The sequence below is a fragment of the Leopardus geoffroyi genome, chromosome B4, assembly GCF_018350155.1.
Source record: "Leopardus geoffroyi isolate Oge1 chromosome B4, O.geoffroyi_Oge1_pat1.0, whole genome shotgun sequence".
Taxonomy (NCBI): domain Eukaryota; kingdom Metazoa; phylum Chordata; class Mammalia; order Carnivora; family Felidae; genus Leopardus; species Leopardus geoffroyi.
The window spans coordinates 12,381,412-12,397,759 of NC_059341.1; the positions used below are offsets into that span (position 1 = coordinate 12,381,412).

General features: G+C 44.9%; 1 protein-coding gene across 10 annotated transcripts in view; it reads right to left on the bottom strand.

Moving 5' to 3' along the window:
• The window catches only part of BEND7 (BEN domain containing 7), an 82,858-nt gene that overhangs the window by 24,441 nt on the left and 42,069 nt on the right, over positions 1 to 16,348 (bottom strand). For all 10 annotated transcript variants that reach the window (XM_045464708.1, XM_045464707.1, XM_045464705.1 and 7 more), the window contains one exon: positions 13,163 to 13,388. In XM_045464708.1, coding sequence (XP_045320664.1) covers positions 13,163 to 13,388 — 226 coding nt within the window. The remainder of the gene's footprint in view (positions 1 to 13,162; positions 13,389 to 16,348) is intronic.

Below are 16,348 nucleotides of genomic sequence, written 5' to 3' on the forward strand. Positions count from 1 at the left end.
GAAAAACATAAATGGGAGAGATTCACACCAACTTCAGGTTACTTGGAGCGGGAGGAAGACAGACAGGATATAGAAGGCAGAACGTTTTGATTTTTTAAAAAAATAAAGAAGGTGGGTACGAACTAAATGTAACATCTGTTTTTAATCTCGGTGGGAAGGTGGAGAGAAAATGAATCTTGGAAAATGTCTTCAACACATTCACGATGAAGAGGAATACTATTATTCCCACTTCTGCTAACGGGGACAAATGCCAGCCTATGAAGGAATCAGAAAGTTTCTCCTAGGACAATGCCGTGACATCAATCCTGACCGGACCTCAATCCACTGCTTCCATCCGCTCTCCCTCAGGGTCAGCAGGGAGAAGGCTTCGGCTTGCATGCCTAAAAGCGTCAGTCCATCACCCCCCAGGTCTCGGCTGAGATGTGACATTCCCAGGCAAGTCCCCCACCCCCCCCGTGCCCCGAGTTCGTTAACCCATGGTTTTCAAAATAATAACGCTTAGCGATCACCGAGACGCCGTGCTTGGCAGGGGCAGAGATCACGGCTGTCTCGTGCGTGGCCGGCACAGGTCAGGCAGCAGTTGGTGACAGAATAAACCTGAAAATCATTTTGCTCTGGTCTGTGACTTAACTTGAAAGAAGTCAAGAATTCCTTCGGTAAACGGCCACAGGTCTTGAGATGACCCTGAGCCCTCAAAGTTCATTTCGGATTTCATTTAACAATGAGATTTAGCACAGTCTGTCAACTCAAGTGCCTAAAAATGAAATCTTTAACTCACACGTGAAGAAAATACAGTGAGGCCAACAATAACGTGTTTATTGATGAAATGAGAATATCCTACCGAATTATCTATGCCAGAGACTGTAGGGCAGTCAGCTGGTCGAGGAGAGCGAAACCTGACCATGCTGACCGTCAAATTGTTGGTCCCCTAGTGCCGATCCCTGTGTGGGGCTGTGATTTTCGGTTGGTTGTTGTCATGGAAAGGGCCCTAGCTGTCCAGAAAATTGATTCCCAGTTATATTTATTTAATTCTCTAGGTTTGCTTCTGAGAATCTGGACTAACATGATGGAAGCATGGAATTTCTGAATTTCTGAACTGGGAGAGACTTTAAAAATTAGCCAATCCCCACCTTTTTTTTTTTTTCTCCGAGAGGTCATGTTTCAAGACCTTCATGGCAGAATCAGGAGTAAATCTACACCCACAAGGCTTCTTTTCAGTACCCCCCAACTGGTGGGACTTTGAGGTCTGAGCAATCTTGTTTAATCACAGCGGTTCTCAAAGATTTGAGGCCACGGCAGTCTGGCGGAAAAGAACAATACTCTTGTCTTCCTTTTGCTACAATGGCATCTCTGTCTACAAGAAAGTGCCTTTAGTTGTTTCTCAAATTAAACAAAGTTAATTTTAAATTTACTTCGACTTAAGAGAGCCCTCAGCAGGGCTCATTTATAACACGGCTTGGTGGGAAATATGATTAACACTTTCCCCTGGCTTGCTGCTACAACACATGTTTGTTTAACATGTTTGCTATATTTCAACGGAATAAATTATATCTGCGAGATATTAAGGTCTGGATAATAACAAGTTCTGATGTCATGGTGTTTTACTATTTACTCCCTTTTCTGGGCAAAGAAGAATGTTTCAGAATCACAGATTTATAGAAATGCTACTTGGAAGGCATCTTGGAAATATAGAAGTCACTTACTTTACAGATCAGAGCTGAGAGGATCATCCGTTCAAAGAGTCAGGCGAGTGGCAGAAGGGCCACACGGACACCAGTGCTCCCTCTGCCTGAGCTTGGCCACTCACAGCGCTTCTGTGTCTGTCCGCTCTGCACAGACACGATGAGGAGAAAGTACTGAGTTCTCCTCTCCGTTTTTAAAGCTTGGGTTCCCTGCAGTAGGAACTTTCAAAGTCACTCCGTGAAGTCCAGAGTTCACGCCCTGAGCAGTAAGGCTGGAAGGTGTACTCACAGTCCTAGAGTCCGTTAGGGCACGTTCCAGAAGTTCAGGTACCATCCTGTCCCTCACTACCACTCAGGGACGGCCGAGGTATGAAGACAAGAGCAAGGAGCTAGGAGGGCAGTGGCAGCGACAGGGTCTCGCCTATGAGGATTCGGTCACCAGATCAACCCACTTGCCACCATCCCTGCCCCTCCCCCCCGTGGCTGTCGTGTGGCGGTGTGACCTCAGGGTGATGACACTGGGCGTCAGGACTGGCCCGATGCCTCAGAGCGAGGCTTTTGTTTTCTGTTGTGTTTTAATGGTGACAACTCCCTCCTCATTGAGGTCAGTTATAGGAGAGCTGGGAGCTCATATTTTGAGGCTGTCGAAATAAAAGTTCTCAGAGTTCTCTCTGATACTGTCCTGGAGGCGCCACGGTGCCATGATGCTGAGGGCCACAAAACCACATGGATGGATAAGCATCCTTAGGTATCACGAAGTCTTGAGATGGCCAAAGCAGGAAACGGCTTACCAGGCCTGCTTATGGCTTCCATTATTGGGTTTATTCACATCATGGTCCCGTAATACCATTATTATACTTAACGTTTGGAAGAGAATTACTCTCCGGTGTGAATGGAAGCCTGACCCACTAGTCTCTCCACATTACCTACCATGGAGGCTGCTCTAGGACATTCAGCAACAATCAAGAGTTTTCAGAGCCTCCCCTGTGCAAACTGGGTTTAATATCCGGGATCACCTTGATGCAATCTGGCCGACTGCTGGGTACCACTCGATTTGTCTGTTGGTGTTTCTTTGCATCTTCAGACTTATATTCTGCCTTCTTTGATTTCAGCTGACCTCCTCCAAGTCGTCATGGAGAAGCTGTGTCATTATCCCATTATTCGTGCCCTGTGTCCATCCGATGTAGTGGAGTTGTATTTACATTTTTAAGAAGCCACGTTTTTCAGTGAAAGAAATTGACCGCCTCATTCCTTCTGTCTCTCTTTCCTTTCTTCCTATATTCATTCATCATTAATTATGTGAGTGGCACTGTTTCATGTGACAAGGCATATGCAGAGCAAATACAGAACATGGTCTCTGCCCCACAGGGGCTTGCGGTCTTGTTGAGGAGACAAGATGCCCAAACATAAACAGGATGACCGCGTATCCTGATTTGTTCAGGACGGTTCAAAATGCCCGTTTTCCCGGTGAAATGGTTAAGAGGACCATTTTCACTCTCCAAAGTGTCATGCTTTGGGAAACAAATGACCCTGTCATCTTCCACATAAGCCACGAGTAGCAAAGTGAAGGGTTAAGCCTTGGTAACGTGTGCTCTAGGAATGCAGGGAAAACAGAAATCAGTGCAGGCTGGGACCTGGAGAAAATCTCGCGGTAGAGGTCATGCGAGGTGGCTAGACCATGAAGAGCTGGATTCGTTCAGAGAGAAGGAGCAGAGCATCGCAGCCCTGGGAACACAGCGTAACTCACGGTCCACAAGGAGGACGGGATGCGTGAGAAACAGCGCCAGCACTGGGCTGGTCACCTGGTGGGAGGCAGCGCTCAGACATGTAGTTGCAAGGAGAGAGAAACCCAGTGATGGCGAGTCTGGAAATGGCCGGAGTTTGCACTTGACGTCATGGGCAAAGAGGGGCTGGGTGGGGAAACGTCAGGAAATTTTGTTTTACAAGGTGTTACTTGGTCACATCCTAATACAGCATGCACTCGAGGGGGAAACGCAGGGCGGGAAGGATATTTACAGAGGTTTTTGCAGAGCATCAAGGACGAGGTGATGCCCAGCTGGATTAGGAGGGCGTCAGAGAAGCGGAAGACCAGGGGCGAGGGAGCAAGGACAAAAAGAACCGGCAGGGCTGGGTTAGGAGGGGGATTAGCGGCAAAGGCAAAAAGGCACTGATGAGGATTCCGAGCTTTCAGAGGTAGCAAGCAGAATGTAGGCGCCTCCGGGGAGTTCTGTTAGAAGCCCTGTGCCACCGTTCAGGCTGTGGGGGTAGGAGGGGCACACGTGACTCTTTCAAAAAAAGGCCAGGCCGGGCCCCAAGCCCTGCGATTGAGCTGGAATGTTCTGCGTGTCTTAGTCCCCACCGTCACCGGTCTCACTCGCTCCTGGCTTCTGTGCACATTCCTAATTAGGAGCGGCCCTCACTGAGCTGCACATGGCTAGGCTGATGGTGTGGGCGGTGAGGAAGAGGCGCGGTGGGAGGTACTTAAGGAATACTGGATTTACTCGGTGATCAAAGGAAGGGGTTGAGGAGGGGAGGCTAAGGTTCTGAGAAATACCAGGAGCCGGCCATAGAGAAGCGTCAGAATCGAACCAAGAGCCAGATGCAGGGAAGACAGAGCCTGGAAACGCAGTGTAACGGGAGACTTGAGTGTAGGGGTGCAGCCCCTGGGAAGACTGGGCTGCTTCCCAGAGGCAACACCTCTCTCTTCTAAGGGCGCTGTTAACAGGATAGACACAGCCACGCTTGCTTTCATACAAAGATATGTCTTAAAGGCAGGCAAAATCGATGACAGCGCTCGGTTCAATTTTAAGTGAAGGTCTATGGATTTTCAAGGGGTTTTCTTAATGGAAGCTGACTTATTCTTAGTTTTTTTCTTTTCCTTTGTTGGTTTGTTTGTTTTTTGGGTGGGCTTACCATCAGTCCACAATACTGCAGGGACTGTATGCATTCCATGATCATTTGCATACGCACTTCTAGGGCAGAAATTCAAGTGAGTATCAATTCCTGCGTCTCTCAGATTTTTGAGGCATACCTCATATGAGATCGTAAATGACCATTCATGGAACTGAACTGAAACATTTGCCAGATTATGGGCACCAACTATAGGCCCAGGAGAAAAGTGATGAGGACCATAATTTCACCAATTCTGGACTTCTTATGCAATTCTGCTTCCCCACGATGGGAAAGAAAACAGATGTGGCATTACATTGTGACGCTGGCGGGAGGGGTGGGGAGGCGTCTGAGATCAGCCAATCTGTTGCGGGATCCACGGAAAAAGGAGATGGGCTACACAGAAAACACTGCTTTCTATTTCCGGAGCCCTGGCTGGCCCGTACAGTGCCACTGGGCAAACCGGGAAGGCACCCCTTCCTTGCGACATTCTTACTTGAATCTGCCAGAAAACTGTCATAATAAGTACGCAAGTCGACAATGTCAACAACGGGAAGGGGGTACCCGTAACCCTGTGCAACCCACAATGACACTGGAGTGGCCCTGTTTGTGCTACAGAAACTGATCTCTCTTGACAGGAGGCTGTCTTTGTCAACCCCAGCAGGGGTGTTAAAACGCAGGTTTTGTAAGAATTCGGTGACTGGGAGTCAGAGCTGAATCCTTGCAAGTTAACCTACAACTGGTTCCTGCCCATTACGTGAGAGGCTGGATAAAGACCCCAAAAGCCGTGACCTTCTTAACAGATCTCCCCACACCTCTATTTGTGCCTTACGTGGCAAGCAAAAGGATGTGTAATTTTGAGGAGGGTGAGATTCCTTTTTGAGCTTATGGAAGACCAGGGACAAAGCAGGAACAGACTTTGGACTTGCTGTGGCCCCAATCCCCCAAATTCTGCTTCATCAGGTCCGGGATCTTGCCTTCGGAAGCTCAGGAAGAAGCTTTAAAAAGCAGCTTCTGCTTGACCCCGCCCCCCCTCCGGGGGGGTAAACTGGCGTTCATCCGGGGCCCATTTCGCTGGCGTTTATCTTTATATTCACACAGTTAAATGCTTCCAGGTAAACAAACAGGTTGGTGAGGACTCAAGGCCCATCAACTTGAACAGACTTCAAAGAGTTCTGGAGGCGGAAGGCTTTCACCCATGTTTTATTTAACGTAAACTTCATTAAACCTATTCTGCAGTCAACTTTTTCATCCCTTTGCACGGGACACACTTCCCATCCTGTAAAGTCTGGCTCAGAGTCACCTATTGTGTGAGGCCTTCTCTTCCACGGCTCTCTGTCCTCTGTGCTTTCTCCCTCCATTCAGGAACGGGCACTTTGACGCTCATTTTATTCTGCCTCGTGGCTCACTGTTGATGCGTCTGAAGGTCAGAGGCCGTAAATCACACGTTCCTGGCTCACAGCGGATGGGCACCAAGGTGGGGGCCGTTAACAGAGCTTTCACGCCTGCTGATGATTTCTGCGTGTGCGAGGTCAATGATACTGAGAAGGTTTTAGTTGTTCTCATGACTTATCCAGGCGTGGAGAAGCAGCAAGGACAATGTTTTTTGGTGTCACAATGTTTGGTGAAGAAGCTGGCGAAGTGAGTGCTCTAAACTTGCGGCCCAGGAGACTGGCCGGGAACTTGCCCACAAGGGAGGCCACGCTTTCTTCAAGCCTTTAATAGGGACAACTATACAGCATTTGTTCTGGGATCCAGATGTTCGAGTCGTGCTGAAGTCTGGAAAGGCCTTTCGCCCGCCTTGGTAAACTAGGCAGTTTTTCAGGGAAGTCCTGGTGAGGTACCACAGGCATGTCTGAAACGAGGACCTTGCACAACACAGCCGGCACGAATAACGTCGAACCCCAGAGGTTTAAAAGGATGAGAGGCGTCGACACGCGCTATCGTCTCGCTTGTTCCAGGAGACGAGCGGGGCAGCCTTCAGAAAAAGGGCTGTTCTTAAGGAACAGAGGAAGGAGACGGTTTCCCAGGAGGGCTGTCGTATGTTAGAATCGGCCATCAGCATCAGGAGCTCGATGGCTCGGATTCTCCAAGAGTCATGTCAAACCATCTGCCTTGTTCAAAGGCAGATTCCTGGGACTACCCTACACCTACTGAATCAGTCTCCGAGGGTGGGACCTAGAAATCTGAATTTTGAGCCGACACTTCAGGTAATCCTGATGCACACTAAAATACGAGACCCGCCATGGAAGGGGTTGACCGTTCAGGGCTCTACACATAGAATGGCTAAGATTCAATACCACCTACTTGTCACGGGGCCTCCATAAAGAGTGGGGAAAAATAATCAACAACTGTGTAAGAGTCACAAAGCCGAGAGACGGGCTGTGTGTGTGAGAGAATTATAGACTTGTTACGTATTATTTTGCTGTTATACATTATGCAGCGTATCCTGTTTTAAGCTGATCTGATATGTCAAAATACGAACAGATAAATTAACAAACGGTGATTTATCTTCCAAAAGGATTCTTGCATTAAAGCATTCATCAGTTGGTTTCAACTGCCAAACAGTGCAGCTAAAATTTAATTTACAGGCAACTTTGAAAAATTACTTACGTGCAGCGTGACTTTCAAGCTCTTTCTTTGTGGTCCTGTATGCTGCAAGAGTCTGAGCCGTGACTCTTTTCCTTGGGGAAGGGATCACACTTCTGTTCTCCCTAGCATGATGGGACCGACGATCACTAGCTTCCGGGGAAGACCTGCCTAGAAGCTAGAGAGTAAATTGAGGTAAAGCTACCCTTTTACCCAGAAATTCACTCTGAATGTGCTTTGCGTACACAGTGACTGACTGAGTCGTTTTAGGTGATTAGTATGGTGACTTTCCTAGGGGAATTTATAAAGAATCCAAAATGATGCATTTTGAGATGGAAATTTAAAGTTGGGACACCTTTTCTTTTTTCCTCCCAGATACTCCAAAGCAATGAGCTGTGCTAAACAGTGGCTTTGGAGCCAGACAGGCCTGGGGTTAAATCTCGGCCCTACCACTTCCTGTGTATCTTTAAGTTAAGGAAGCTGACTTGACTTCTCACAGCCTCAGTTTCCTCTCGTGTAAATGAAGAGCACATCACCAGCGCTGTTAGGATATTCAAGCCCAAGCTGACGTTCCCTCTCCCTGGTCTTACAGAAAGTTCTCAGGATACACACAACTTACTGTCAAGAAATGAATGATAGAGTGGACGTAAATTCTACCCCAACCATATTAATTTACATCCCTGTGAGGTCAAACTGAAAACAGAATGGTGACGACGTACAATAAAAATGGAAGGTGACAGTATCGTGACAGGACTCACACAGACCCCACAGGTCCCCAGAGTTGCTGGAATAAGACGCGAGCTTTTGGTGGTCGGCTGGGCAGAGCCTCTTAGGGGGTGATGCTGACTGTGGTCGGGCTCTCTAACCCTGTTAGAGGCACAGTTCAGTTTCTGGAGGAGCACCAACCAAGAGCTCCCTTCCTTCGCAGGGAGGTTCTGACCCCTGCGGACCATCGGCGCTGACTACCCTCCAGGGGAGCCACAGTTTGGGCTGCACACGGGGGTTGCACGGAGTAAACAAAGTAAACTAAGTAAGCAGTCGACCAGGTCTTTCACTTGACAGGTGCACATAATTTCCTTTGAATGCAAGAAGATTCAAGAATCTAGCAGAGTTTGATAGTAATAAAACTTTCTCAACTAATCACTATGAAGCTGAATTAAAAACCCTAACCCGGGTTCTAAAAACCGCTCCACTGCGGGGCGCCTGGGTGGCTCAGTCAGTTAAGCGTCCAACTTGGGCCCGGGTCATGATCTCGCGGTTCATGGGTTCGAGCCCCACGTCGGGCTCTGGGATGACAACTTGGAGCCTGGAGCCTGCTTGGGATTCTGTGTCTCCCTCTCTTTCTGCGCCCCCCCCCCCACCCCCCGCTTTCACTGTGTCTCTCTCTCTTTCAAAAATAAGTAAACATTTAAAAAATTATTACAAATTGCTTCCCTGCAACTATGTCTTCTGAAGAGCACCAGATCCGAGGATTGTATCAGTATTCAAATAACTCTCAATAAGGCACACCGCGTGGTTTCCTGACATCTGATATCAAGAATTAGCTGGTCTTGAGCAGGTGTAGCACGAAGTGAGCACAGCATACCTGGGTACTGACCTCCATTCTACATCCTGGTCATGAAATCACTTCTGAATGAAATTCAAGATACTAAACCATCCTTGGCACTAAAATCTGAGACTCCACTTAATAAGATCGTAAGTTGCTTCTTTCCAGAGTTTGACTCAAAGTGCTCAGGTGATTGTTTCTCATTAAAGACCCTTTCATCATCAATACCTTGCATCGTATTTATAAATGACTTTCTAATGAATTACCAGAAAGTGTTAACTACCATAAAACAGAGGAAAATATGTCAAAAATGTGATCTCTACAAAGAGGCTTATGTTTTATTTTCAAGATACTGTCAGGGGGAATATTAATTATCACTACAAAGAGCTTCGTTAATAATCCCACAAGAAATTCTTCTTCAGTCCATTTCTGTTCTTATTATAAGCGTTTTACAGATTTTTGTTTGTCTCCCCCCGCACTGCTGCTTTAACCAACATAGTGACTTCATTTGAAACAAAGTCAGCATCTGCTGTTATTTTTAGTTCTAATATTTTATAAAATTGACCAGTCTTGTATATTCCGAGTTGCAGGACTTTTGAAACTAATACAGTATTGGTGCACTATCCCCTAAAGGATAGAGGAAGAAAGACAATACTTCATATCTATAAAATTTTGTTAAAGTATGTGGTAGGGGCACCTGGGTGGCTCAGTTGGTTGGGTGTCCGACTCAGGTCGTGATCTCATGGTTCGTGAGCTCGAGTCCCTCATCAGGCTCTGTGCTGACAGCTCAGAGCCTGGAGCCTGCTTCGGATTCTATGTCTCCCTCTCTCTCTGCCCCTCCCCTGCTCACGCTCTGACTCTCTCTCTAAAAAATAAACATTAAAAAAAAATTTTTTTTTAAAGTAAGTGGCAGACACCAATGGTAACATGAGTAGCTTTGCTGCTATTGTGTACAAAGAAACCATTTTATCACTTTCCCAGATTACTCAGATTCAAAAGACTTGGGCTGGGGGAAGTAAATTTCCCCTTTTATCTCTACCAATAAGTAGCAAGAAAAACCGGGTAGAGTAACCTTCAATTACTAGCTGCTTTCAAAACCACTTTATATCGTAATATGTGGGTTAATAAACTTGCAGCTAAAGGAAAAAAATATCAAAGGAATTAAGGAAATTAAGGAAGAAAGTATCAAAGAATTAAGAGAGTTGTACCCAAATTTATACTGAACTTTGGTTCCCCCCCCCCTTTTTTTTTTTGCTTTCATTGGCATTTTATTAAAACTGGGAGAAATTTGGGCGCCTGGGTGGCGCAGTCGGTTAAGCGTCCGACTTCAGCCAGGTCATGATCTCGCGGTCTGTGAGTTCGAGCCCCGCGTCGGGCTCTGGGCTGATGGCTCAGAGCCTGGAGCCTGTTTCCGATTCTGTGTCTCCCTCTCTCTCTGCCCCTCCCCCGTTCATGCTCTGTCTCTCTCTGTCCCAAAAATAAATAAACGTTGAAAAAAAAAAAAATTAAAAAAAAAAAAAAACTGGTTGAAATTTATAACATTTTTGATATCTATCATTTCAGACTGGTTGGGAGAAGACATAAGGATGGGTATTTAGTACCAGAACTATTAGGTCAATGAATTAGGGCCAAAGTCAAAATAAAAAATAAAAACTCACCCAACATGTACTGATGGAAACCCTACTATATGTAAAGCTCTCAGTGAAGCACAAAAGGTAATAAAACATATTTAAGATTACAGCTTGTCCTCAAGATGCTGACAAGAAATTATCAGAATAAATCAGGTAAAGATGTTGGCTGACCAGTATAAACAGAATGTCCTTGTTAAGAAAGACAAATCGGATACTCTACCCATATTGTGAATAAAGATTTTAGGGAAAAAAAAAAAAGTGTAGGAATGTATGCAATAAGTTCTGAAGAGTGGGACTATGGAGGCCTTTTAGCTTTCTATACGTTTTTATGGTTTGGATTTTTTACAAGCAAGTACTATTTTTGTACCCAGGGGGAAAGTCTAGATCAAAATATAGGTTTATGAGTAAATCCTGCAAGGAAACAAGTGAATATACAATATTTGTTGACTTAAGTTGGTGGCTTATGGTTGGGTTTCTGTCCATTTTAAAGTGTTTTTGTTGTTTCAATAGAATTTTAATGCCAGATTTAATTCAACAAAACAGTGTATGGAAAACTTAAGGTCTTCGATTTGAATAATCTGCTTTATTGAGTATGAGGAGCAGAAGCCTTATTATCCTTTCTTAAAAATGTTTATTTATTTTTGAGAGAAAGAGAAAAAGAGAGGGGAGGAATGAGCATGAGCAGGGAAGGGGCAGAGAGAGAGGGAGGCACAGAATCTGAAGCGGGCTCCAGGCTCTGAGCTGTCAGCACGGAGCCTGATGCAGGTCTCGAACTCACGAACCTCGAGATCATGACCTGAGCCGAAGTCGGTCGCTTAACCGACTGAGCCACCCAGATGGCCCACCTTGTTACCATTTTTATTTCTAGCTAAAGAGTAGGGCTGTGAAGGAAATTAAGGCATGTTCTCTATTTCTCTGTGCAATACACTTTTTCAAACTATTGTATGATGTCCAGTCTCAACGGAACATGGCAGAAGCAACCCCTATCACTCTACTTGTAATGACATGTTTCATTACCATCTAGTATTAAGGTAACTCCTCTACTGTCATTTCAAATGGGACACGGTCATTTACAGTTCCCTCATTTCCCAATACTTGCATACTGTTAATACACTGTCCTGAAAAGAAGGAAATTAAAACAATTCCTAGCTACATTTCAATGTGTTTAAAAGCTGCAGCCTAAAAAGCGTCATCAGCCTGACCCTCGTGTTTCTGGAAGGCTCCAAACATATTAAATGGAAATGAGACCCTTCTCAACTTTAGCTGGTCTCAGTTACATCACTGACCATTCTTCAAATTCTGTAATCTTGTTTTTAGTGTCACTTCAGGCTGAATCATCCTTTTCAGAAATGACAGGGATTGTAATGTCTCTGTAGCTTTTCTTATTTCATACAACTCAACTGTCACTTTAAGTGAAAAAACTCTGTTGGAGGATGATAAGTTTTCTGTTACTGAAGGCTTACGTCCTTCCGGCCACCAACAAAGGCTGTTTGGTACTTGCTAACTCTGTTTAGAAAAAATCACAATATTTTGTAAAGTTAATTGTGGGTTTCCAAGTATCCTTAAAGCGCTATTAAATTCATTTACTCATTTTGCAAGATAACAGGAAGCAGAAGTGAGGCAGGAAGGCTCTCTGGGTCCAGTCCCAGCCCACAAGCCACGCGAGGCCGGGACTGAGCAGTGAAGAATCCTTATCAGTGATTCCAGTGTAAATTAAGGCCTGATCCTCAAATTCCACTTTCATGGTAGCTGTGTTCATATTTGAGAATTCATTTACATTAAAAAAAAATAACATTTAAATATTTCTATTACCTGAAATTACATTTATCAGAGTCCTATCCACGGACATTTTAAAGTTAAGAAATAGGTCTATGATGTGGAACTGGATGTAAATGAACTCATACTTGCACCTGCCTGGCTGCTGTGACGCAGTGGAATTCAGGCACCTGCTCATGAGCGCTAAGGGGGGGTGGGGAGACTCATGGTTTTCTCTGCATGTAGCTGGCATGACTGCATACACAACCAGAGGGAGCAGAGCAGGCCAGGGATGGGTGGAGGTACACAGGATCTGCCTTCAGAGTGGGGTCATTGACATTTAAAGTATCTTTAGAAGGGCGCCTGGGTGGCCTAGTCGGTTGAGCATCCAGCTTCAACTCAGGTCATGGTCTTGTGGTTCGTGAGTTCGAGCCCAACATCGGCTCTCTCCTGTCCATGCAGAGTCCACTTCGGATCCTCTGTCCGCCCCTCCTTCCCTCCCCTGCTCATGCTCTGTCTCTCAAAAATAAGTAAAACATTAAAAAAAGTTAATGTTTGTTAAAACTTCCTCACTGAGCCTTATTGGAAAAAAAATGAAATAAATAAATAAATAAATAGTCTTTACAAGCAATGACCTCATAAAGCAACTTCCAAACGTGGGAGAGAACTGTTTTCAAAAAAGCATCAGAGCCTTATTCTTATTTATAACTAACAATTTAGGTCAAAATCATATTCTGGTGAAGTTCTTAGTTAGAAACTACTACGAAGAAAGATACTTTCATGTTAAGAGACAATGAAGAGAAACACTTCTTTTTGGTTCTGCAGCAGATCAAACTGGCTCTGAAATGATGATTTTAACAAGCCAACATCACCCTTGAAATACCAAATTCTAGTGATACTTGGGGTGGTGAGTGTCAGAGGTCATACCGGAAAGCCACACCAGTGGGTGAAAACTGCCAAGGGCAAATTCAATTCGCTTCCAGTTAGCTGAGTACAATTTCAGCTGCGTCTTTATGAAAAGAAGGCAAAGCTCAACCAAGAACCCATAAAATGAAATGATGGAGACCAACCTTTTATTGCACCCACAATATTTTGGTCTAGTCCTTTCCGGTTGTCGTTGAGTCCTCTTTTCCTCTTCCCGTTGGGTAAGGAGTTAGCCAAAGTCTTGTCGTCGAAAAATGCACACACCAGCTTTCTAAACAGAAGGCTTCCTGAGCGAGTGTAGTTTGACAATATAGAGTCCAGCTGTGATTTAGGCATGAACACATCAAAGCCTTCAGCAAGTTGCACTTCTGGCTACCAAAAAGAACATAAATATTTCATTAAAAGCAACATTTGAAGCGTGTGCCTTTGGGCATATGTGCAACAGAAAAACATCACTAGCTACTGAAGTGTCCATACCCTGCATACGATATGGTTTTGGCTTTTGCGTGCCAGTATTTGCGACTTATAAAACCAGTGACTAGTTATTACAAAATACGATGCTCTAATTCCAGCATTAAGTCTCTTCGAAAGCAACGGAGAGGAGCACGCTGAAAATGCATTCTTGTCTCCGAAAACAGTCAAGAGAAAGAGGATCATCACAAACTCCTGTAATTGTAGAGCTACACGGGATGGGAGATTTCTAGGTGGAACACCCTCATTTTTTAAGTGAAGGCACTACGGTCCCAAGAGATGGTAACCAAATGACTTAAAAATAATTTAAACGTGCTCAGTGCATTACACTTTCCAGATTACTTTCCCCAACATTAAATCATTTCATTTGCCTACGGACACAAACATTGGACTGCCCCACAGGCCCATGCCAGTGGTTTCCAGCTGTGGAACTGTATTTTTTTTTCCTCCAGTGAAACCTTATGTAAACTAACCCATAAAATAAATAAAAACAACGAGCAGGTGCCCAAGGTAATTCAATTCCACCTCTCACCACTACTTTTGGGAGAAGAATCTGAAGCTATGTCTCAGAGTGCCACTGGAAAACCGATGCTCTGGTCACATTGCTTCCCCATCAGGGATTTTCCGATTGGGATGTTGAAGCAGAAGACCTGGCAGGCGCCTTTCAACTCGGACTTTAAGTAGTGTGAAATACGCTCAGATAGTAATAATATCTTGTCTGTCAGCACTCGTGGACGCGGATAGCTTGTCTTTTCATTCGGCAGCCCAGCGAACATTTAGAATAAATGCCTTCCCGTGGAGGTGGCCATCCACTCTTTGTCACTGCTATTTATGGGTGTATTTATTATACCGTATAATTAGTTATCAGACTGTGGCCCTTCCTGATGCCTGTAAGTCAGACTCTGTATCGCTCAGGCCTGGCACATCGTAAATACTCAATAAGTTCTTGTTGAATGGGCAGAAGTTCATTAGTCATAATCTAAGCTATTAAGTCATCTGCTATTGATTATGATGATAACTCTAAAACAGTAACATGATGAGATGCACTTGGTAAACTTTGACTAGGAAAAAAGTCAGAAGAACATCTCATTTGTTCTAAGATGTGTTACAAAAGCTTGTTCTTGGATAACCATACTTAATCACTTTGCAAGCCCGGCACTCCTTTGGATTTTTAAAACCATATTACAAACACGAGGATCCGGGATTAGTTTTTCTCCTGGAGAATAGGAACTATCACTTTTGTTTGGCCTCGTGCTTCCCAGAATGCCTAACACACTACAGTCGGAGTAAAGAGGGTTCAGAGGAGGCTGCAAATGATTCTGATGACGTGGGAAGTTTGGGTCCTGCCTTTTCCAAATGCAATTCTCGACTGGATTATCCACCAGGTCGTCTCATTTCTCTGCCTCACGTTGCCTTTCAACTTTTAGTCCCTGGATGTTTGGTAAATATCACCGTAAGGGCAGTGGCGTCAGACTGATTGCTGAGTTTTGGGTCTTGGCAGCTGGTAAAAGTGTGTGTGTGGGGGGGGAGGGGGGGGTGTGGCTGGGAGCCAGAGGCTGCACCGCCAACTCCTGGAAAAGAAGCTGTCACACACCTGAGGCTCAATGCAGGTTTGTTGAATGATTCAATGTGGAAATATCACATTGAGAGACTTTTATCATCATAATCTAAGGGGAAGTTTTTATTCATAACCAGAGTTTTGCTCTGCATATCCTATGGCTGGCTGCATTTAGACCTTATTCTAAATGAATTGATCTCAGATTTTTGCTCCGTGCTCCTATGTATCATTTACAAGCCATTTAAAAAAAAAAAAAAAAAAAAGAGTCCCAATTTCCTTTACAGAAGCAACTATCTGAGGGGCTAGGGTGGTACTGAAGCTTTCAAATTTTCAGGAGTCAAAAGGGGGAAACACCAACTGAACTCGTTCATCTATCTCTGTTGAACTTGGGAAACCATTCAACAGGTGCTTAAAGCTCAGCCACCTGAACTGAGACTCCCAGAACTTGCCCTTGGGACTCACCCTGGAGGACGTGACCCTGGGTTGAGGAATAGTGACCTGAACTAGCCATCAGGCGAAATGAGCCCTCCTTCCTTCACATACTCAGCCTTGTCTATGAACTGTGTTTCCGGCACTTTCCACACTGCATTTATTTGCTTGGCAGTTTGTGCTTTTCATCAGAATGTGTGCTTGTTTGTATTCACGGTGCCAAACGCCCAGTCACTGCCCAATAGCTATTTGTCAGAATACAGAATAAACAAAACACTGTGTAAGAATTCACTCAAAATTCATCCATTTGAAAATAATACTGATTTAGAGACCTTTTATCCCAAAACACAGGAAGTGTGGGTGAACGTCTGCCTCGGGGTGAGGGGTGGGCATCATCGAGGAGGGGACGGGATAGCATTTTATGAGATGCAGTTACTGTTTCTAGCATTTGCTGCGACTCCTAAAACTAAGCATCTGGAGGTTTCTGTGGAGCCCAGAGATTCACTAACGGATAATGGTATCTTGATTTCTGAGAGGCTGTCCTAATGCAGAAGCTGTCAGTGTGTCCTGGTCCGCTTTCTACTGACGGACAAACATTGTTATTTTGAAGTGTTCTCTCCAGATCAAGGAATGTGAGCTCACCCAGTTATGAGCCTCTTACAAAGGAGTCAGTTTTACCAGTTGAGGCAGTAGGAGCAGCGGCAGGAGCAGAGGTGACTAACCTTTGCCCCCTTCCTGGCTGTCCAGTCCTTTCTCATATGCCACCCAGGTGCCCCTGTTCTGTCCTTTCTCATATGCAGATTTCGTAGTAACGGGTGCTAATGCTATGTCTTACAAGGTGCCGCAAAGCAGCAAACTAATTGCTTAAAAAGAG